General features: G+C 32.3%; 1 protein-coding gene across 1 annotated transcript in view; it reads right to left on the bottom strand.

The window, feature by feature from the left end:
- Positions 1-26,152, bottom strand: part of LOC138139512 (uncharacterized) — a 73,244-nt gene that overhangs the window by 44,903 nt on the left and 2,189 nt on the right. The window contains exon 2 of the mRNA XM_069059849.1: positions 24,639-24,993. Within this exon, the coding sequence (XP_068915950.1) occupies positions 24,639-24,898 (260 nt within the window). The 5' untranslated portion in view covers positions 24,899-24,993. The remainder of the gene's footprint in view (positions 1-24,638; positions 24,994-26,152) is intronic.

Here is a 26,152-nt window from a genome sequence, read left to right as displayed (position 1 = left end):
ATTAAATGAAACATGCTGGTGAATCTGTTCCGAGAGCCTAAAAAGAAGAGTTAATTTATGTTTAGAGCAAAATGGAAGGCATTTCGAACATTTCCTTTAGTTAATTGTTAGATAATTGTTCTGTATTCCAAGACTAACTTCTTTTCACCGTTTATTTTTACTCAGATATCTGTCAAATAAACCAACAAAACATATGCGAATGCAGTGTTGCAAATAGCTGAAGAAAAAAATGTTCTTAATTGTTTTGCCAACTCAGACAGTGCTTTTTGATCACCCGTATCGTTCTGGGAAGTTCTAATGAAACCACCTCCGCACCATAGGAAAAAAGGAGCTTCATCGTAAAGATACCAAGTATAATGCGGTTTCCCGGATTAGTGCAGCGGCCGTTAAGCAAGGCGGCAAGATCCCTCTACAAACATTAACAGTAAATCGATCCAAAAAGTGATTCTCCTAGATTTCATGAGGGTCTGTTGTCAGTAACTTTTCAACAAAATGTGGTGTTTCTTTTTTTGAGTAACCACTAACAAAATCAAATTCTACGGAGAAAATCGTATGGTTTCAATTGTGGAACCTTTTGCACGTCGTCGTCGTAGGGATGGAGGTCCTGATCATTTAGTGTTCGCCACAAAACAAATGGCAAAACTTCCACAAGGTAAGCCATTCTTCTTGCGCTAATACCTGAATTCTCTTCGACGAGATCCAGAATAATCGGCTCAACATCCAAAACAAGCTCTATTCTCTCGCGGATGCGACTTCAAGTCTTGGATGCAAATTCTCCGTTTTCTGGAAGACGTTGAACGGTGGCACTAAATATGCGGTGGTCCGACAATCTACGTCTCATGCCTCATGGCAAAGACGTTGTGCTTCACAGGCGTTTTCTAATGCCCTTCCATAAAATAAGACGATGACGGTCATTTCAACGTTTATGTGGGTTTCCAATTTAATTTGCAAACTAACGTGACAAATGCGTGACAATTTGAAATGATTAAATTCACTTTTTATTATTGTTGCTAAGCAACTAGGACTACATTATTAACTACCCATGCTTTAGCAGTGTACTGTAAATTTCCAATAATTTTTTAGATATTTTTATTTAGACAACGAAATAGTTATTTGTATATCAAGGCCCAAAAAGTGCATCTTTTCGTCCGAGTCTGGGTTTTCTAGTTGAGGCGCAGTCGAGACTTGAAAACAGAAGAGGACAAAAGGCACTTTTTGGCCGAGGTGCACACAGCGTTTTTCGTGTTCGTTTAGGCAAAAATTTTGAAATACATGAATTAATTGTAAATTTTAAGGTTATCTTTGACAGATGTCAAGTTAGATATATAAACTGAAAACTTTATATACAGGGTTATTCACGAGAGGGGTACTTCTGAATTTTTATTTTGCCGCAACCAACAATACCAATGGCAGTAACTACTAAATCAAATGTGTTATTTCTTTTAAATTAGAAATCAAAGTAAGTTGGATAGATTTGTGAGAAATGTCAGATTGGCAGATAACCTGTATTTAATCAAAATTCAACAAATAAATTAACAAATTAATTTAGTGTAAAAGGTGTTCGAAGTGTCTACCATCGGCTTCTAAACATCCGCAGCGGCGACAGAATTCTTTCCACACTCTCCATAAATGAGGAGCATGTCAGTCTTTTCGTCGTTATTGTAAAAACACATTTTTCGAATTGACAAAGATTTTTTGCTTTAACGTCAAAGAGACAGAACTAAAGGCCCATACACAATGGCGTTAACGTTACGTCGATGTTAAAACGTTAATGTTAACGTTAGATCTAGAAATTCAAAATTACATGTATTTCATAGTGCACCGTTCACAATGACGTTATGATGAAAATTAATGTTGCATGATATTGTTAGCGTTAACGTTAGTTCTAGAAATGTTCTGGATTCTTAACGTTACATTCTAACATTAGCCAACGGAAATAATTTATAAAAAGTATTGAAATACACGTAATTGGATCTAACGTTAACATCGACGTAACGTTAACGCCATTGTGCATGGGCCTTATGAGCCATCGTGAATTCAGTTATAATTATTTTCAAAATTTGAAATCAAGATATTGTTGCAATGTGTATAATGGGTTGCCGTAAAAAGAAATTCAGAAATACCCCTCTCGTGAATAACCCTGTATTTAGTTATACAGTAGGTATGTTCCCGGATTGAGTTTACAAGAGGAAAACAATTTTTATTTTTTATTTTACGTAAAAACTTTAGAGGAATAACATTTTTTGCTTCATCTGAAATCCCCATTTCCGTTATTAAAATCTCAGTATTGATACACTGTATTCTTAAATTAACATTTTTTGTAAAAATTTGGACTTAGAATTAATGTTTATGTTATAAATTTTATTACAATTGGCCTGGTTTTTTGACAAACAATTTATTACTATTTCAAAATGTCTTTAGAACAAAGAATTTATTTAATCCAATGTTGGACCGGTTTTTGTCACATAATTAGAAATTTTAATGAAAAATTTCCCAACAGTTATGTATCAGGCATGGATGTTCAGAAGCTTAAACTTCGATACAGGGTTTAATTATGTACAGAAAACGGCGCATAGTTAATAGAATAGTTTTATATTCAATTATCATTTGATTTTTTCAAAAAAAAAGGAACATATTTTTTCTGCATTTTCTTTGATTTTAATGTTAAGTCTTCCTCTGTGTTGAAAAAGACTTTGTAATAACAGAAATGGGGGTTTCAGATGAAGCAAAAAATGTTATTCCTCTGAAGTTTTTGCGTAAAATCAAAAAAAAAAATTTTCTCTCTTGTAAACTCAATCCGGGGACATACTGTATATAAAATATACCACTTTTCACGTTATGTATCTCGGGAAACGAACACGAAAAGAATGTTTTTGTTCGACACTGTCAGAATTTCAGAATTTTCTCCTGTATGAACTCGTTCGTGTGTAAATTGGGCTTTTTATGGCACTCGTGGGCCTTTACACACGAACTCGATAAATAAACTATGTAAAAGCTAATATTATTAATATAAAAAATGGTTCGGTGGGCTGAGGCAACCAAAAAAGATTGAACTTCCATTCCATCTATTTATAATCATTTATTAAGGTAATGTTTAATTCAAGATGGAATCACGTTGGAATGAACATCAGTGGTGCAAATGACCTGACCTGTTACTATGACAACTCATATGAAAGTTAATGCTAAATGTGTGCGATTTGCACCACTGATGTTCAATCCAACGTGAACAGGATATATTTAAGCATTTGTAATATTTTTTGGTTTTCATTTTCTAACATTTCTTTTAATTTTGAATTGTGAAGACTTATTATCCTTTTTACTTTCTGGAGCCATCCGTCAAGCTCGTCATTTTCTCCTATAAAATTACATAAGATTAAATGTAAATAAGATTACTCGTCCAGTAATAAAGACAAAATTTTAATTGAATAGTACCCACGGTAACAGCCCTACAATGCTAATGGTCATCACTCGACTGGATACTACACTGCTCCCAGAACGCATCACTTTCACTCATCATTTTCTGTAATAATCGAAACGCTATGCCCAATGCAACATTCTTGGAAGGCAGCCTTACGGAGGTGGCTCGGTTATGGTTTGGGATGGTGTATGTTCTACGGCTTGTACCGATTTGCATGTTTTTCCCAAAGGGACAATGAATAGCACAGTTTATGTAACAGATATCCTGGAACAATATGTGGTACCATTTACCCCATTTATCAGGGATAATCTTCCAGCAAGACCGCATAGTATCAAAATTGTGTCCGACTATCTGGACGAAGTCGGTTTTGCTTCTATGGAATGGCCAACAAGGAGTCAGGACCTTAACCGGATAGAAAATGTTTGTAACATGATGGGGCGACGAGTCTGGGCTCTTCAGCCACCTCCAGCTAGACTGGGTGAACTTGGTGAGCAGATAATCGCTATTTGGGGCAATCAGGACCAAGCAGATGTCCTGTCCACTATTAACAGCACGGGTAGACGGTGTGAAGCCGTCATTCATGCTAGAGGTAGAAATATACGCTACTGAACCATTTTCTCTAGTTTATTTTGTAGAAGCAGTTGTGACAATTTTTCTTTTTTTTTAATTATTGAATAAATTTTATCATTTTTTTGTTCTGTGTGAACGGATTTTGATAAATGTCACTACTTATCAAAACGAAACGTCAAGTTAATTTTAGAGATTTTAAGCGATTATTTCATTCGCGTTTTAAAATGGCCCACTCGTGCCAAAAAAAAAACAATTTACACAGGAACTCATTAAATAAACTACTATTATAAAACTCTTATTGCAATTTAAAACACTCCCGAATAAGAACTGATTTGTTGTGATTTATTTACAACTATCAACTACACTCCCCACAACAATAATTATCGCATAACATTTGTTTATACAGTGTGGAATAAAATGATTTACATCTAGTTACCTTTGGAATTTTTGCACATGTAAATGTTCCTGTACCGCTCTACTTTTTTTTTTGAAGTGCCGAACTATTAGTTCTGTCAATAAATGTCATCAATCGAATTGACAATTGTTACAATTTACTAAATTGAATTAACAAACGTTGGTGGCCACTTTCAACACTAGCTGTGACTTGCTTTTGTTAGCTCCTTTTTAATTTCAATCTTTACTTTGCATTCATATCATCCCTTCGCAATAAATCACATTTGGAATTTTGGAATATTTTCAGATTAGGTTTTCTTTTTTTTTGTAGAGCGCCATTTCGTATTTTTACAAGGGTAATGCAAATGTAACTAGATGTAAATCATTTTATTCCACACTGTACATAACATGTAAAATTTGAACTTTAACTTATTTTTTTTCTGTGTTATCCTTCCGAGAATGGAATTGTATAAAATCCATATTGCATCAACATAAGGAGTTACAGTCATTGATTAATTCGCTCTAAAGTATTGTGGTAAACGAGATGGTTCTGCAATGTCTTGCATACAGTCAACAAAAATTAACACAAGCAGTGCGAAAATCAATTATCATTCCAATATAGGGTTGAAATCTTCTTAAAGATTAAATTTAGTCTATTTATACCAAAAGTTTGCAGACCATTTGCTATTGTTGTGCGGTGTGTATTTTCAGATTTTCCAAAGTGAAGCGTTAATTTCTGGGAACAGTGTACCTTGATGCAAAATTGGTGACAGTCCCCTGTCCAATTTCGTTTGTTCGTACACGTCAACACCCACAGGTGTAAAATATCACAAAAAATGCTTATATGTAGCAAAAATTGTATTCAGTATTCTACTGATTCATACCAACAAAAGTGTGGGTTAATTAATTGCAAAGCTTATATAACCTAATCGTTTTGTTCTAATGAACTACACAAACACAACGTTATAAACATAATATCCGCTTATATCAACGATAATAATAACTCTTGTAAAATCGTCCAAGGAGTCACATTATCTCATTCACTACCTCCGTATATCCTTCTTTGGCTCGTTTTATTTGGCATTTTATTACAATGATGTTATTTGTATTTCAGACGTTGTGTACACTCCATCTATTCAATTGTAACTTAATGTGTTATAATAAGTAGATACATATAACTAAAATATGGTCATATTCTTGGCGAAAAATTACCATTTTCACCACAACAAAAGTTATTGTATTACACTCTGAAGCCAATATAAAACTTAAAACTGGCATGATTATAAAACAAATTATTAATTTATGTATATCCTAAAAACCCATATATGTATTATTTATGACATTTTTAAAACCTTATCCTTATTAAGAATTTAATCAAAAGGTAATTTTTAAATACCATTTTTTAATTTTAATTTTTTTTTATTAAAATTAAAAAAAAACTCTAAAATATGGTGTGCGCATTATGTGAAACTTGGTATATTTGTATTGCATTTTCCACCATCTCCTCTACGGTAAAAAAAAGTTTACATTAGGAATTAAGAACACAACTGCGACAGACTGATAAATGTTATTTTCTACATTATATTTTGTTAATAACATGTGAGCAAAATGTCTTCGATAATTTGCACGTGTTACAGTAACAAAACAATAAGATCCATTTTTACTGTGCCAGCATAAAGGGATGATTTTCCTCATGATACCCATGAATCAGTAAAACATGTGTCCTTTTACAATGAATTTTCTCCTTACATTGTTATTTATTGAGTGTAGTACCCATCTAGAATGTACTGGATGATAAAAGATATCTCTATTCTGTTGAAAAATAATTATGTAATTTCAATGAAGGGATGAATATTTTACTATGGGCGTTTCCTTAAAACTAGTTTCGAATTTCTTAGAGAATGTCCAAATTTATACATACAGGGTGATTCAAGTTTTACCGCCCGAGCGAAAACACACACTTCTAATCGATTTAAAATTCTCAAAAAATTCAGGAATGATTGTGTAACGCTGTAGAACATTCTGTAAAAATTTCAAATTTTTTAATGGAACGAGTAAATATTTCGTTTTAATTCAATAACCGCTAGATTAATTTACATAATTTTTCACTGAGAGTCCTTTCAAACATTCAGTAAAAATTTTTAAAATAAATGAAATTCGATATTAAAGTGCAAAATTTAGCTATGATTTATTATTAAATTGGGCGGTCACTTCCACAATAGAAGTTGACATGGGTTATTTATGGTACCTTAAAGGGACTAAAGAATTACTGGAAAAGTTCTGAACAGATGTTTCCCAACAATGAAGTATTTATTTATGACACTGCAGTTGTAAATCTTGATCATTTTTCGGTGTTAATATTAAAATTGGAATAATTCAAAAACTAATCATTTTCTTTTGATGCGAATTTCATAAATATGTTCTTTGAATTAATTATGAGCGTGCACGGATTTTCTTTTTATTTTGGTCAAAATCAATTTTTTAAATTTTATGGCTCTGAATGAAGTGATACGGGAAAATTGATTGCACACGTTTGAAGCCTTATATGAAGGGAATGTAACCCTAAAGTTTCGTAATTTTTACTAATTTTTTAATAGAGTTAATCGTGCGGGCGGTAAAACTTGAATCACCCTGTACATACATTCACAAAACGTACGTCCACGTTTTTACTACTTTCTTGTTATTTTCAGGAATCCCCCTTCTACTTGCAATGATACAATACAATTTACTTTTTGCTTGTAATTCTTGTACAGACACTACTAGATGTAGAGGATAATAAGTGGCACCTTTCCGTTAAATCTGCCAAGTCAACGAACACAAGTAACAGTTGTAAACCGGGAAACAACTAATTTCTCCGTTTAATTTTAGTTCTATTTTTTAACGAGCTTAGCGACGAACATCCTGTTTAAAAAATCGATAATTCGTTAATTACTTAATACAATAAAATATAACAAACATAATTTTAAAAGTTTTATTATAAAACAAACATTTGTATAAAAATCTTTCGACATTTGTATTTAAATTTAAGATCATATAAACTGTGTGAACAGCAGTATAATAACATAAACATAAAATAAGTACGGTTGTTAGGTTCGTTAATGCTTTTAAGCTTCAACGTTCAATTTCTTTAGATAAAAGATATCTTAGCAAAAATGTTATAATATTGTTTTCAATTACAGACGAGGTTCGACAACACATTAAATTGTTTTAAAATAAAGTCTGAAATTAAAATAAATAAATTGATAGTTTCATTATTCCCACATGGCGATATAAAGTCAAGCACGTCCAACAGTAAAACAGGCATTTAAATGAGAACACATATGTTCTGTGCACATCTCACAAGCTAAATTTAGAAAAAACAATAAATATGACGAAAAAAATTCTGTTCAAGAAGTAAAATTTGCAAACGTTCATGATCGGTTTCACTTAATTTTGATTACTGATTGTAAGTTCCATTCGTGAATAAATAAAAATATCTCAGAGCCAGTAGTGCAAAAAACTTGTCAAATTAAACATTTCCACAAACTCATAACAGCAGTGCCGAATAAAAATAACTTTTTTTGTAGAAAATTGAGCCGTATAAACTTGTTTTCGTCGAAAACAGTCCGGTCATAGAACATATTCTTGCTACGTTGTTGGCTATTACATTTCTAGATAAAACGTAATAAAACGGTTGTTACAAGAGCAGTAACCTGAAATCACAGTAACTTGTAAAATCATATTTCATTGAGATATTTCTGCACATGAAGTAGACATGCATTATAGGTCCCTAATTACATCCTCCAATTCTTTATGCCATAAAATAAACCGTACATTCAACTTTACACGGCTAGCTGATCCTTTAACACCATCCCTGAAAAGAACAAGCACCAGCACTCTTCCGTCAAAACATGGAACTCATTTTATTGTGATGTTACCAGCAATCAAATTACAAGGAAGTCATTCGTTTGCTTGTTACACGCAAATAAAGCGTTACATGCCATGAAATTTATTATAGCATGCGGATTGACAAACAGGTAAGTACCAACATGCTGATATTACTTATAAGAAAATAAGAAAGAAGATTTTATCATTTAAAAATAAAATTTCGTCGTACTTGTAAACCAATCTACAAATACATACTTATATAAATATTTCACCACTTAATAATGTTAAAAAAACAGAAGCACACACGATAATTCAATTATCAGATGTCCGATACTCGATCGTCACAAAGCAAAACAGTTTTTGTCGAAGATCAGTCGTGCTAAAATAACGGAGGGAAAATAATCATCGAACAGCACTGACGTAATATAATACTTCCAGTCATTTTAAAGCAATTATGGGCTATTTAAACTAATGGCACGGTAATTGAATTGTGTACCCTACCATCTACAAGACATGCGGATGAGAGGAGAACATGGTTATTCTATCTGTTCGTTGGTATCTTGTTGATTAACATAATTGGCCGGATTATTGACAAAAAAGCTTCATAACCCGTGGGACGGCAGCAGATTCCTCGCAGAAATTTCATTCTGTGGTTTCGTGTTCATGTTCAATTGCAATTATTTACAATGATATTTGTAGTAGGTGTTTCGTAGTGTTTATTAATGAGTCACCAGCCTCATTTGAATAATTGTGTTTTAGTACTGTACGTTTAAAGGTTAAATTCACCCATATACCAGATGGTCAGCGTAAATAAAAATTAATTCACTTTAAACTTTTACGCATCAAACTGAAAATTGAAGATTTTTTGTAATATCACAAAATGGCAAAGAATTGTTCGATTTTGTCTCAAGCTGTAATGGATGAAATGTGGAAAAAGCACTCAACCTTAATTAACCTACTAACTTAATTACTCCTTCACCTAAAGTGATAATATTGTATCTAAGCAGTACCATTTCTAATGCTTTTCGTGTTGAGTAATATAATAATAAAATTATTAAGAGAGCTTTTAATTTTTGTCATCTTTGTTACATACTAAATTAATTTTATGGATAAATTTTGAAAACACAAGATGACAGCATCTCTGACACATGTAACTCGAATAAATAACTTTTATCCACTTTGAGTGAGAAATAGGCTCATTATTATACCGAAAACAGTTTAATATTGAAATACATATTATTATTAAACTGTTTTTGGTAACTTTTAGGTTTTGTTACATTGGCAAAATCAGCCGTTTGACGTCATGCGTCAAGGTAACCAGTGAAACTACGAAGTAAATTTAGTAAAATAACCTTAAATTTTTGTGAAAAATGTCTGTTACCAACTCACGCGAAAGTCCCTAGTCTAATATGAAAACTTGAACAGCTGAAATTTCAGGAATTAGTAAAGCAAAGTAGATAAAATAGTACATTATACTCTTTTAATAAGACGTATTATCACATTCGTTCCATTATAGCACTTCTCGCTAAGCTCGTCGTGCTTTAAACACACTCATGTGATAATAAAGCGTCCCACGAGAGGGGTATAGTTTTCCCATTTATAATTTGGTTTTATGGCAGTGCAATTGTAATTATTAGGGGCTGGGGTTGTGGTTTTGGCAATAGTGAACATATTGTACCTGGTCAGACAACAGACCTTCTTTTACAGTCCTAGGATTTATGGCGGTAGTTGCCTATTGTCGGGGTATTTAACTCCCTGACAACAGGGCTGGTAGTAAAACCAAATTAGAAATGGGAAAACTATACTTCTGAATTTTTATTTTGCCGCAACCAACAATACCAACGGCAGTAACAACTAAATCGAATGTGTTATTTCTTTTAAATTAGAAATCAAAGTCCACGCTCTCCATAAATGAGGAGCATATCAGTCTTTTCGTCGTTATTGTAAAAACAAATTTTTCAAAGATTTTTTGCTTTAATGTCAAAGAAACAGGACTAAGAGCCGTCCTGGATTCAGTTATACAGGGTCTTTCACAACTCGCGCCCTGCCGACGACAATAAGTTGTCAAAAAATAGAAACAAAGAATTTACTACTGCTTTCATAACTGAGTTACAAGACTTGTAAGTCTACCAATCCCAGAAGGGCATCTCGAGGTGTGATGTTATTTCAACCAAATAAAGCCAGTTGCTAGGTTTCAAAAATAATACCATCAGCTACAAAAAATGTTTGGGTTACTGTAATTTTGACAGTATTAGATTTGATTTTTCATTCTCAACAAATTTAGGTTAATCATCTGAAATGTTAGAGCTGTCATTACATTGCAAGTTCAGATGTCTACTGCTTAAGCAAAGCCTATGGGCGATTCTAGGAGATGCTTGGAGTGTAGCGACTCCACGGACCTGAGCTGAGCCACCAGTGTCGGATCTCGGATCTGACAATAAATCGGTTTTTGGCTGGTATGACCAGGTCGGCCGCGCTCGCAAGTTTTGTCTAGGTCATTTCAATTATTATTACAATGTATTGTAGCAAAAAATAAAAAAAATGTGTTGCAAACGAAAAAATAATTGTCATTTCTGCCTGGAAAACGTTCTTCGAAGACTCTTGCTCGCTCCCTGGCGTTACGCTCACATTCCCCAAAAATTATTATCATCTCTAAATAATCAGCGGCTGAATACATGATTGTAACCAAATAAACAAAGGTTTTGGCTTTTTTTATTACAAATTTAATTTGGCAGTGACATCTTTCAAAAAAAACTCCAATCGCCCAAATATTTTAAAGATGTTTTTTCTTAAATGAAATCCTAGCAACGTAAAATTACGGCAAATACACCTTGGAGGTGTAGATCTCTGATTGGTTAACTTTAAGTTGTCTTTTCTCGAATATCTTTTAAGTTAGATTTTTTTTTCTTCAAAATTACTCATCCAAATGCGATCTCTTGTTTCCTCTTTTTCTCTAGGGCGCGAGTTGTGAAAGACCCTGTATGTAATTATTTTCAAAATTTGAAATCAAGATATTGTTGCAATGTGTATAATGGGTTGCGGCAAAAAGAAATTCAGAAATACCCCTCTGGTGAATAACCCTGTATACTATTTTGCAATGATTTTTAAATATGTATTATCTTATTTCAAAAACTAGAAATTGTTGCCAAGTATGAACTCGATACAATTCACAGTAAAAAAAAATGTAATGCGTGTTTGATTTGCAATTGGATTGTGTCGTTATAATTATCATATGAAGAATAGTTTCTGAAATATTTTTCAAATTTGATTACTAGGGGAGAATAGTTGATACTACGGGAGGCCTGATATCACTGATGTCAAAAAGTGTGAAACCACCCGACTATTCGTAGTAAAGTGTTGTATATTTTTTTTATCTTGAATACTGTGCGTGTCCTCATTAGCAATAGTACCTACTTAAATGAATATCTTTAGTATCTCATAGTGAGTAGAAAGAATGACGGTACTCCAAACAAGGTCCACAAATGATATAAAACTGCAGTAACATATTATACACACGTAACGTTCCATTCTTTACTTTTTCTAACAGGAGCAGAAGCGTGAGGAGAAAAGCAGAAATTTGCCGCCGGGAGCCATCAACTCTATGGCACAAACACAATCAAACTCCTAGTATAAACATCAAATCCATCGCCCCGCCAATCCAGGGAGACCAGACAAAGCAGCGTCGTTCAGACCTCTGCAGCAACGTCTCACCCACACATCCACAGCTGCTGGCGATCAATACCGACCACCGCCATCACCCCTAGTTTTATACGGCACCCCTGACCTAGCTCATCTCTGACCTTCACGGTAGAACGTGAGACACGACAATCTCCGTTCTCCAAGAACGTCACCAGTAGGGAACCAGGAACTGTCGACTGGTTCTCATGCCGCCAAACCGTGACTCTACTACGACTTCATGAATTAAATTTTTCTTGCCAACAAATAAAACACACGAACGAAAGAAATATCTTTAAATTATCATTTTCTTGCCAGGAACACTTCCGAAATATAGAAAGAATGAAATTTCAGGCAGATGATGGTGAAGAAATCGACAAACAAGCCAAGCCTGGATCAAAGAGATTTTATTTAGAATGGAAAAGGTTGCAAAAATGTTGACCTCAGCTGGGATAAAAAGGATTCACCTGTTCATTTTTATAAATGTCTAACGTACTTAACCACTCAATAAATTACTTCTAAAAGCGTAACATCTAAAATATAAATATAAAATCATAATGTTTCTGACTGAAAGTGAAGCGCTAATGAAAGCTGACTTGGATATTCTCTTATTAGATATGGAACTGCCGGAAGAATATCATTGGTGTTACAAATCGAGAACTACATGACTTATTTTTGTTGAAAAATATGTGACACTAAAAATCATATAGAAAAAAGAAAATACACGTTAAAGTACTGTGAATAAAAGTTTTTTCGTTTGATATTTTTTAGTTCAAAAATCATAAAATGTTTCAGAACATTAAAAAGTTGTACCGTTAGAACGTTAAAACATGCAAGATATAAATTACCCATCTTCCCTTCTTCTTCTAGTCGTTGGCGTTGGTGTACTCAATTTACTTCATTTTATGAGTATGCACCTCTTAGAAGTACATACAAGAAAAATTAATTACCAGAATGATTAAAATGTTGAAATAATTAAAATTAATCTAATTTGTCGGTAATGTTACGCGAAATAGTCCACAACGCAGCCAACATTTAATTAATATCTAATTTGCTTTTTCCAGAACCATCAATTTTCTTTTTATTGTAAAATCAAGTTTAATCTGAACATGAATACATTTTATGACAAAGAAACTGAAGTAACTGTTTTCGCAGTTTGATAAAGACTATTAAATTAATAATCGTACAGCATAAGAACTAATTGGCAGCCAACAAGAAACGTTTAAATTATCTACGCAAACAATTTTTTCACCCACAAATAATTGTTGAAAAAATGTAATTGAATTTATGCAATGAAAGGATATTATTTAGATGTTAAAAGTCTGAGTCACTATACCAACAACGTTTCTCTGTGTTACCTAAACCTTGCAAGCCTTAAACCATGATCAAATTAATTTATTTACTTTCATAATAAAAAAGTGTACGTATTTGTTTTTGATTTATTTGGGCAAATGTAAATACAATAGATACACACTACACATGTACTTATCATGAGTATTCAATATGAAGCAAAGTGTGTGTAATCAAGCATGAAGGCTATGTTTTACTTAATCATTTAAAAATTTATAGACACAACATGAAAAAATTTATACCAGGTGTACGCACCGAAAAGTTTATGTTTGGTGTCTTTAATCTGAGTCAGCACTGATAGGACGTAACTTAGTTGAATTATTACGTTACCACTCTGCCCCCAGCCACCGCCACTTCAAAATTGTAAATGGCACACTACATTTTTAATAACGGATTATGAAAGAGGGCATCTTTTATTTTATAGTACTACATTGAAGCATAAAAAATTGCATATGTACACACCTACTTCTTTCCCGGTTATATACCTAATTTGACATCTGTCAAAGATAACCTCAAAATTTACAATTAATTAATGTTTTTTAAGACTTTGCCCAAACGAACGTGAAAAACGTTATTCAATATTCGTGCGCTGTCACTTTTCAGGTATTCGGCCTGCTTTACAGCACTTGGCTGACGCCGCGTGCTTCAAATTTTGGCCTCATACCTGAAAAGTAATGTGACAGCGCTACTCATATGAAAATAACTACAGCGTGATCAACAAAGACTGAGTCTGTTGGCAATGAAACAATTGAAAAGTAGTGGTGGTTTTTGTCTCGTAATTGGCACTGACCGGATTTTTTAACTTGAGACGACATTAAAAACATTTTTGGTTATGCCGGCTATGTTTATGCGTTTACAAAAATGAACCTTTGATGGTAAATTTCAAATTTGACAAATTTCATTGTTACCAACAGAGTCAGTCATTCTTGATCACCCGTATTATCTGGTTAGAGGTTAGAGCAACAAAATTAAATCAATAAAGGATTGAAAGCATACTCAAACTCATTTTAAACATTTAAAAAAATTTCTGGTGCCAAATCGGGCCCATTGACTTTTTTAATTATATACCACGTTCCCGGTTATGTATCTAAGGAAACGAAATGAAAACTTAATTTTTGAATCTTATCACTTTTTTTGCAGACACCAAAAAAGATACTACTAAAAATAATGTCCTCTTTCATAATCCGTTATTAAAAATATAGGGTTTCATTTGAAATTATGAATTGGGCAATTGGGGCGGAATAATAATGTTATATCTATACTAAATAACGTCCCCCTGTGAACTTTTCGTACGAACACCCAGCATAATAAATAAATATGCCTGTGATGACTACACGTCAGATATACATATTATCCTTCTCTTTGATGAATTTTTTAATGCAAAGTTCTAAATTTTGTAATAAAAGTAAATAAAGCGTAATTACTAGTGTGGTGTCTAAGAATAACTACGTAACATACATCAATATATATTTGCATTTCCGTTGATTTTATTTTTGGTACAACAAAAATATAACTTTTACTCGTAAAAACTGAGCTGGTTTAATGTATGCATCTAAAATCAACTTGCTGTTGACGCAAAGTTAAAGCACCTATTTATAACTATTACATACAGTTAAAGAAGCAAGAGATATTGACGATCTTCCTTGATCTAGTGCCTATGTAAACTTTTTTTTCAAAAACATGTGGGAGCTACACGGTTTAAATTGAATCTGACATCGTAAATAAACCTGCCAATATATTCCATTAAGGCGGGTTAACTTCGACCTTCGGTCATATGTCAATTGAGAACAATCGGATTTGTTAATATGTGTTTGAAGAAAAATAAATCACATATCACATGACGTGATGGCTCAGATTGACTCAAGTGGGTAGCCGACACCTGCCACGTGATTTGGAGCTTAATTAGTGGCAAGTCATTAAAACATTGGCAGCACTTGCTACAGATGGAAAAACTGTGCATTCCGTTTTGATTATGAAGTTATATCGAGATCTTTTTCATTATTTGGCACCCGTCAAGGTCTCTTCAAATTCAAGTGAACGTTTTTGTGTGCATAACATTTATGTACATTTCAACTTTCTAAATTTGAAGATCTATTATTGTTAAATAAAGAAAACAATGTCATTGTCATACTGCACAAATAACTAGCCTGGATTATGATTAGAATATTAACGATAGGTATTAGTGGGTTAACATTCACAAAAATTGCACCCAAGCAAGGATTCGTTTTGAAGTAGGGGTAAAAAATGTACATACTCGTACATAAAATAAGAAGTTCCAGACAAAATGTCGTCTTCGCACGAACTACAAGAATAGCTGTGGTGACCCAGTGAATACCCGGAATAAGCGTGTTCATGCTTCGAATGTAGTTAATGCCTTCCACTCTGCTGAATATAGAACGTGTTTGCATGTCATCTCCATTTGAAACTACCACGTTATTATAAAAACTTGCGTACGCGAGCTGATGTATTTGGGTTATAATATAACTGGCCACAAATTGTTTTTATGACGCAACTGATACTTGTTTGTGCTGATGATTCATTGCAGTCACATAGTAGTTTGTAGTGGTGAACAATTACATCCAAATTTGGCCAATGTATTTTGTACAGGCGACTACTTCCCCACACATTAATAGTACGTTCACTCTTTTTCCGGCCTCCGCTAGTACCTTCACGAAGAAGGTAACTGACATTAAAGAACTACATCATTCTTTCCAAGATTTTGGTAAATCTCGACATATTTGTGTACATTCCCAATGTTTTGTACTGTGTATTTACAATGTGTATTATCAACATATCAAACATAAAAATTTCGAATTCAACGTGATAAAAAATTAGATATTTGACTAAATTCCTAAATTCAATTTATATGTTCTTATTCTGGTTGACAGTCTTGACTTTCTATTTCTTCGTAACAAATTTGTGAATAAATATGTAAAACAGATCCACAGATAACTGTATATTCAGACGTATTTTTTCACACAGTTAAAAACCTGTAGGTAGTAAAAAAGGATTCATATTTAAAAACATATTATACAATAGGGCGTAAGATGTAAGATCTTTTAAATCTAGGAAGTTTCACTTTATATTGGGCAAAAAATGTAAATGAGCTAACAAATTTATGCACCCTGTGTATGTTATGTAAGTCGAATTTATATAAATTGTTTAAAATTCAATTGCAACATGTTTTTGTGTAATCCACTAAGTTAACTTATTCTGTTCTTTAAAATGAAAGAAAGCTGAAACAATTATCATAAATTACTTTAAAAAAGTATTTTTTTATTTTTGGCATTATGTACAGGATGACTTTGAACGTTGCGCAGATATTTTAACCAGTGGTAGAACTCCACAATAGGTAACGATTGAGCCAATGATGCCTTACACAAATGTTGATATTTTTCGAGAGAAAGGGGCTAAAAGTTTTTCAAAAAAGTTTGGGAGCCACTGAATTTTATGGGAAAAAAATGGCTCAAAAAAAACATAGTAGTCTTTTTTGTTGTCATGAATTCAAAATTAAGTCACTTTGACAAGAACCTCAATCTTAACCTCAATTTAAATCACAAATAGGTTTCACCAACCTAGAGAAAACCGATATGGTTTCGATCTATGGCGAATCCTTGGACATTCAGAACTAGCAGGGCAAAACTACCGTGAAAAGTTTCCTCAAAGAATATTTCCCAATACACGAACCTTTGCAAATGTTGTGCAGTATCTCCGCGATTTCGGGCGTTTCGAAATGAATAAGCGCGATTTTGGTCGCCAACGAGAAGATCGTATTTTAGCTGCAGACTAAGAAATTCTTCACGAAATTGAAAACCAGCCACGAACGAGTACTCGGCGACTCGGCGTTCAAAACATCGCTCAGGAAATTCGTCAAAACAGAGGCACTTGTCAAATACTTTTTAACTAAAGACTTGCAGAAAACATTTTGATTTTTTTGTACGATTATAGTAGATACTTATTACACTTTCTATTGCTATACCTATTTGATTTTCAAAACCTCTTTACTTCCAAAGTAAAAGTCATTTTTTAAATAATTAAGTACCTAGTACTGTTTAACTATAACAGTGACTTAGTAATGTTCACAAGTTTGGTGGTTCGGTGGTGGTTTCTTAAAATAGACTACACTTTACTGTAGTTAAAAACTATTTTTAATACCTCATGTAGTGTCGCGAGCAATAAATTTTGGTCGTCAATGTCATTTCAAAATTTGGTTAGATTGTCACAAATTTAAAAAATTTCCCTGCCTGATTATGCGCATGTCAACAAAGTGTCAAAAAAATGAGAAAAAAATGACAATTAATGTCATACAACATGATGATAGGTTATGATATTTACGACGTTTTACAATGGAGCATTTTTGATTGCGTCAAAGAAGGACCTTGACGACCAAAATTTAATGCTCGCGACTGTAAGTATGTATGGCATTTTGATCAAAACATCAAACATATAAATGAAAATTATAAAATCCAAAAAATTATTCAAAAACCATTCAATTCTAACACAACACTGTAATAAATAAGTAACAAATAAATCAATGCCGCTATAGATTCCTTTTTTCTTTCAGTGTCATTTTTATCTGTTCATGCAATTAGAGGCGTCCATTCTTTTTTTTTTGCAAAAAAAGGAGCAAATAATAATACATACGTGCATAAATTTTTCATTTTTCCATTTTTTACATTATATGAATTTACTGTGTAGGTGTAAGTATATCCAGATACAGTATGTCCACGGATTGAGTTACAAAAAAGTATGATTGACAAGAAAATTTTGAATTTGAATTTCATATTTGGAGATTAAACCCTGCTTGACTTGAAACTAATTTTATGTATCGGGTGTATTTTTAAATTTCACCTCGTAGTAGGCGTTGAAGTGTCGATTGTGAATGCACCACTCGTGTAAAACGTAAGATTTAAACAACTGATCCGTGATCCGTAACCTGTATCGTGCGTTCACAAACGACTCTTCAACGCCTACTATGAGGTGAAATTAAAAAAAAAAACACCCGATATATTTTTTATTGTTTCAAATCAAGGAGGTCTTGGTGGTTTAGGTAAAGTAGCTGTTCAGTACTAACTACGGCAAAACGTCATTAAGAAAAGCTATTCACAATGTAAAATCATCGCTCCATGCAAAATTTCAGAAATATCGGTTTGCTTTTATGAAACCGTGTCTGCTTATTGTTTGCAAACCGAATTAAATAATAAATAATAATAAACTCAATTCCAGTTTGTAAAGCTCTATTTCTAAGTGACATTTGAGGATTTTCTTCAACTGAATGAAAAACTAAAATGGATGCTGCATCATTTTCTTCTAAATGTTTTCTTATTTTTTTAACATTTAGAATGTTTCCACAAATTTTTTTACTAATTTTCGGACGGCCACCTGAGAAATAAATTGTTGTTTTAGGATATTTTTCGTTAAATTTGGTGATCACCTCACGATAGCAAAGATCGCCACTACCATAACATTGAATTAAGTATGTTCTCACTTGTAGAGCTAACATTATAAGAAGAAATTTATCTATCAACAATTACACCGTTTCAATGTGTAGTCTGACGTTTTGTAAATTGCTTAAGCACATTTGCAGTAGGTAGCTATAGTAATGTCTAATGTGATTTTGAAGATAAAATTCGCCTACTCAAATTTCTCGATTTTTTAATTAAAAAAATTCCAAATTTTCGAGATAGATGCGAATAAAAAAAGAACTGTAACAGCTAATCCAAAAATTAAAACTGCCTTAGGAGCCTGAAAACAAGTAGATCAGAATTAAGAGTGACTTTTTCTGAAAAATTAAAAATAATAAAAAGTGTTTTCCTATTTGTAACTCAATCCGTGGACATAGTCGGGAGGAACGGCCGAAACTCCATGAGTGTATTTACATGTGAAAATAATGTAAAAAAAAGCTCATGTGTTCTTATCAAGTTATTACGTAATTAAAAAATTAGATCTAACGTTCCACTTGTATCCAAATTTTCGCTTGTTTTCAGATTTAAAAGATTTTGTAATCAGAGTGTGCCATGTTTGAGGCTAAAAAACATTTGGCTGGTTGAAAAATGAAATATACAAAGTACAAGTGAACACTCGGGACGTATAGAAAGAAATACTGCAGGCAAGAAAGGCTTGAAGCAATTAGGAGAGCAACAAGCGCCCTTCATAGACGAAGCAGAAAATGTTTAGAGGTCAACGGCGGTATTTTTTAACATTTAATACAAGAATGCGCTTATTAAGACAATGTTAATGTTTACAATTTTATTTATTCGTTATTACCCTATAACTTGAAAACAAATGAACATCGGATAAAAACATATGAGTTTTTTAAACATTATTTCACCTGTAAATACACTCATGGAGTATTGGCCGTTCCTTCCGACTCATCCTGTATAATAGATACATAACATAATATATTGCATATTATAATAAACATAATAAAATAATTAAACAGTTGATTTTGGCATCAACACTTTATGCATATAAATAGGCCAGCGATAAGGTCAATGACGATGTAGAAAATATAAAAATGTATAATTGAGCTAAATATAACCATAATAATATAACTGTTTAATAACTAATGGAACACTAGATTAAAACTAATAATTGAAACAGTACTTACTGTATGAAGTATCAATTAATTGATTAAAAAATCCATTTATCTAATGAATTATCTGATTAAAACTACTATAGTGAAGAACTTAAATGTACTACTCGGTCTGTTAATTTAAGTAAATGTAAGTTATTGGTACTACAGAATACATTCACTACCTCATTGTGATGACGATATTCCCAGGGGAACGCTATTCTTTAAAAGAGCTTAATTCCCATTACGAAGAACAATAAAAACATTCAATTCTATAGGTAATAGTTATTTATGCAACGAGTTTCTGTGTAAATTGGGCTTTTCTAATTGCCCGAGGGACAAGTTTAAAACACGAGCGTAGTGAGGGTTTTAAGGCCTCGAGGGCAATTAGAAAAGCCCAATTTACCCAGAAACGAGTTGCATACAAAATTTTATTGTTTGAAACGACGTCCCTGAAGCTTCCAAATCTTTTAAAAATGGTTTTGCATTTGCTTTTGACAGTTTTGACAAATTTTTCAAGACCTGTCAGAAATGTAACGTTGAATGTGTTGTCTAGGGCAACGGTTCGTTATCTGCTCATTTTGCTTCTGGGCAGTTTAAGAGGCAGTTTACAAAGGAGAAAAATGAGAATTTATGACAGTTAAAAACAATAAACTAATTTTATAGATAGTCGGTAAAAAGTATCAAATTCCTTTCTAAAGTAATAATCGATAAAGTCCTGTAAAAAAAAATAATTAATTTAATATCTCACACTATGTGTATACATACTCGTACATAAAGGGTGTTTTTTTTAATTTGGCGTCGAAGTAGGCGTTGGAGAGTCGATTGAGATCGCACCACTCGTGTAAAAGCGTAAGATTTAAACAGCTGATCCGTGATCCGTTACCTGTATAGTGCATTCACAATCGACAGTTCAACGCCTACTTCGACACCAAATTTAAAAAAAACACCCGTTATGTACTTTTAAAAGCGTAAGGTGTATGATTGAAAACGTTGATGTCTAGATATACTACAAGCTACATATTAATCCACCAAAAAGCATTTTCTAATTATTACTTGTATAAAATAAACTTCATTATTTGACTTCTGATAGCCGAGAGTAAAACAGTACGTTTAAATTTTAAACAAAAATTATCCCATCTGTTAGAACCTGTGTTTGTACAAACACAGGTTAATTTCAATAGCAGACTAAATTCATACAAACTATTGTCTTAATTATACTAATTATAGCATCAATAATTATTTTTTTTGTTCGACACTGTCAGAATTTGAGAATTTTCTCCTATGTGAACGGATTTTGATAAATGTCACAACTTGTCAAAACGAAACGTCAAGCTAATTTTAAAGGTTTTAAGCGATTTGGAGCCTTTAAGGGGCTCGTCGAACAAAAAAACGTTGCATTCAACTTGTTCGTGTGTAAATTGGGCCTTTTTTGGCACGAGTGGCCCACTCGTGCCAAAAAAGGCCCAATTTACACACAAACTCGTCAAATAAACTACTATTAAGGTTGTGCCAAATTTAACTATTATCAGTGTAACATGCAACCAATCCTAAGAAAAACTGTAATCAAATTTTGAAACTATTTTTAAAACATAATACATAGGTACAAATATCTAAAAATATACAGTTCATTACAAATTATTATTCTAATTAGTAATATTAATTTTTTGGAATTATACAAGTACAGTCGTTGACCAAAATAAAATAGGACAAAGTAAATTTCGATTGTGTAATTCGATATTTTTGCGAAATCCATCTCTTAGGAAACAAAAGTGTCAAAAATAAAAAAAACAATTCTGATAAGTGTCATCATTCGACAATATTTCAAAAACTCACAATCATTCAATTGAACATAGTGACAGTGACGAGATGACAAGTGAAAAAACACAAACTAACTTTTTGTAAATCAATCGTCAAGTCAAATCAAGTTGTAATCTGAGACACATACGCCTCAGTTACACTACACAAATCTTTGAATTGTAAAACTGTCTAAGGTAACACTTTGTCCTATTTTATTTTGGTCAACGACTGTACATATGTCCATAATTTTATTATTACGTACTCGTATTTGTACAATAAATAATAACCATCCAACACATTGTGGAAGAATGTCCCCTTACAAAATTCCAGCAAGGTTTCTCCGAACTTCATATAATTACCGAAAACGCCCTAATTTGGTTGCAACAAATTAAAAACTTATAGCTTCCCATGATTATTTTGTGAATTCCGAATTTTCCTCGGATATTGGCTCCCCTAATTATTTTCCAACAAAACCTTAAATACAAAAGTTGAAGAGTAAAAAAAATGTATGTACCTAAATTCTTTTCTAATTATTTTCTAACACCTTCTGAGTTTTATAACAGTTGATTTGGCGCCCGAGTTCCAGGTGTAGTCCAGGTTCTATGGGACGAGTGCGCCAATGCCCTTATAAAACGAGTTTTTTATGTTATTTTTTAGAATTTGCACCCAGGTTTTAATTTTTAAATAAAAAAATTAAATTTTCAAATTCTAGGGAATTTTGTATTAATTGGTAATTCAAGGTAACGGATGCAACTACATCTGCAACATATGTTAAAAAGTAGAGTTTGAACATTAATATAGGAAGTTTTTTGGTGTAAATGACAATAATACACTGAAATATTGATAAACATTTTCTTAGAGATCTATTAAACTACGAGTGCTTTAAGAGATAGCCATAAACGACTCCAAATTGAATACAATAATGGACCGATTATAGACGCAGATTCTAAAAAGTTCATTTTTTGACAAACGTAAAGAGTTTGCTGATTCCTCAAAGAATGAACTCTTTTAACAAAGAAGAAAAACTTAACTTCGTAAAATGGTATTACTCCGGATTGTCTTTTAGAGACATGCAAGCAACATTTCCTGCATTCTATCCTGAGCAACCAATTCCAAGTTCGACATGTCAAATATCAGACATTGTCATCTTTGGTTGTCAGTGTTGTCACCTCGGTTACACTTCACAGCTATTGCTATTTTGACAAATTCTTCAATTCTTTTGTCTATTATTGTGTACTTCCGGAAGATGTTAAAAACAAAAAAAAATAGAATTGGGAACCATTTTTAAAACTCTACAACTTTTGTATTTAAGGCTTTGTTCTAAAATAAGGGGAGCCAATGTCCGAGGATTTTTACATTTACACGTAAAGTGCCTATGTACCAAAATCCATTCTACACCCGGTGTAGTACAATAAATTATTATGTAATGCGGACTAAATGTTCATTTAAATCTAATTAAGTGATATAAACACATAAGGAGTGTACAACTGATAATATTCGCGTTCACAAAATAAACATGTACAATAACAAACAACCTACATGATGTAATATCTCTTGACCTAATCATTCGACGACTTATAATAGTCCAATTTAATAAGGATGATTTGATGATTTCGCCTATCACTTGACAAAATTAGCTTTATAAATTACATACATTCTTTTAAAATGCTTAATTACATCAAAAAAAATTATATGTTGGTCTTGTAATTCCGCTATTTGTAAAATATGTATTTTTAATAAAATGCCATTTTATGCAACTTTTATAAATATGTATTTTCAATTTTTAAAACTTCTGATAGATCTTATTCTTAAAAACAAAATTAAAAAATTAAATAAAAAAAAAGTCTTTCAAAGATACGCCAACTCATGTATACATACGTACGAATATTAGTAGATTTTACACAAAGTAACAAATCATTAATCTTTTTAAATTGTATACATATTTTTCAAACATTAATCTTCTATGTCAAGTTTCGTAATGCCACAAATGTACGTGTATTTCCAAGAAATTATTGAATAATTTTTACTAAAAAAATTAGGTCATTCCAAAAATAGCGCAATGTAAGTAGGGTTTAATGAAACGGAAATCCGTATACCTACAGTAGTAACTGTTCTTTTATATCGGGTGTTTTTTTAAATTTCACCTCATAGTAGGCGTTAGCTACGTACTCCGAGGTGAAATTAAAAAAAAAAAAACCACCCGATACATCTTATTGTAGATTAGAATAGAAATGTATTTGATAACGGTGGGTAGTTTTTATTTTAAATTTCAAGGCACTCAATTACAAGGAATATAAATAAAACTGTGGAATAACAACTATTGTCGGTTCTTTGCTACTTCCGTTTTTTTTTTTTTTAATCTGTATCAGATGTTCTATAACTGTGGTTGTTATAAGAAAATTGTACGGTATAATTTTTCGTGCTTGAATACCTATGCAAAATGGCTTATTCCTAGAGTTCCGCTTCAAATTATATCATTCATGGAACCTGATTTAGTTACGCTACAATAACTTGTCTTAGAAACAAAATCAAATACCAATAACTACTGTAAGACTTCACTACATTGCTGTTCATCTTATCAATTTATCTAACAAAAATGAAGATGCTAAACTTAAATTAAAATAATGAGATAAAAATGATGATATTTACAAACAATCACTTACAAATGTATACAAATCTGCCTTTCATTGAACTATTTTTGTTAATAACGAATCAATTAACTTAGTTCTCTGTTAAAAATAAAATTTACGTAAGTCAACCGTACATGTTCACTGAGATTCTCCGCAACACATCTAAATACATTCCAGAAAAAAAAAAAACAAAAATAGAACGCTATAAATACGAAATTTATCATAAATAAAAAAATGGATGTTACGAGTTCCAATATTTCAAGCAACAAACCGACATTACTTCGTGGATTTATTTTCACCCGATTTTATATTACACTAACTAATTTTATAAGTCAAGCTCGTCATTTTGAAAACTTTTTACCTTTTCAGTGTTTGGTGTTTCCCTCCATTGATGACTAACTTAGGCTTTCCTTTATCACTGGTGCTAGTAGGCGTCATTGAACTGTGACTTGCGGTTGCTGTAGTAACATCGCTAATGAAGCTGCTGACACTTGTTTCTTTACTGATAGGACTGGAAGTCCTACCATTTGTTAATGGTTCAGAACCCAAAGGTAATTGCATATGCTCCTTATTAGGACCCGGTGGCGGCTTTTCGTCCACTGGTAGCATGTACGACAACATGACGTGCACTAACTTATTACCAGTGACATGTTTTGCACTAATTTCACTTAACACTCGATATTTGCACTAGACGTCGACTAGCACCCGAAGCCGAACTGAAAGAAGAAAATATCTTCAGTAGGTACACTTGCAAACAAAAATACAAATTTTATTGTCAGAAATATGTAGGTATACAGGCTGTTTGATGAAAAACGCCTCAACCCATAACTTTTTTATTTACGACCTGATTTCAATGAACAAAAAAATCAAAGATATGGTTTTTCAAGCGCTACAAAACAGCCATAATTTTTTTTTTTTTTTTGCGTTATCTTCAATAGCTAACGATAGTCAACTTTTTTTTTTAAATAGACACATGTAGTTTTTTAGGCTTGGTCTGGTAAGGTTTTTTTTTCTGAATCTAATGATGTATTGAAAGTAATCATTTGGTTCATAGCTAACTGAAAAAAAAAACAATTTTTTGTGGTTCAGCTTATTATAAAATTTTTAAGAGTGCCGTGAAAATCAGAATACAAAGTACGATGAATGTCATCTAAACGTTAGCTTAGAAATTTTCATCTGCTTTTTTAAACTTTTTTTATTTAAGTATAAAATAACATTGTCAGTCATGCAGGATAGCAGTCATTTGACTATTATTTTATGTTCGAGTGTAATAAAAATCGTAATTAGTCAAAAACAAAAATTTAGTAGAAAAAATAATAATAATTATTATTATTATTCATGTTTTCCAAGAAAATAATATTAAACTCTGAAAAAACCTGAAGATTTTCAAACTCACACTTGACATTTGTTGCTATTTGTATTCCAATTGTTTTTCACGGCACACTCGAAAATTTCATAATAAGCTGAACCACAATTAAAAATTTTTTTTTTTTTCAGTCAGCTATGGACCAAACGATAACTTTTAATACACCATTAGATTCAGAAAAAAATACTTTACCAGACTAAGCCTAAAAAACTACGTCCATTAAAAAAAAAAAAATTGACTATCGGTAGCTACTGAAAGTAACGCCAAAAAAATAAAATTTTATGGCTGCTTCGTAGCGCATGAAAAACCATATCTTTGGTTTTTTTGTTCATGGAAATCGGATAATAAATAAAAAAGTTATGGGTTGAGGCGTTTTTTATCAAACAGCCTGTAGATGCAAGCCCTTTTTGGTAGGTGCAGTGCAATACCTTTCTAACCTAATGACAAATTCATATGTATATGAGCATGTCTTTTCTTTCACAATGTTGATACAGTGGAGTACACAAATA

Source organism: Tenebrio molitor, chromosome 1, assembly GCF_963966145.1.
Source record: "Tenebrio molitor chromosome 1, icTenMoli1.1, whole genome shotgun sequence".
NCBI classification, from domain to species: Eukaryota; Metazoa; Arthropoda; class Insecta; order Coleoptera; family Tenebrionidae; genus Tenebrio; species Tenebrio molitor.
This window is presented reverse-complemented; position numbering and strand designations above follow the sequence as displayed.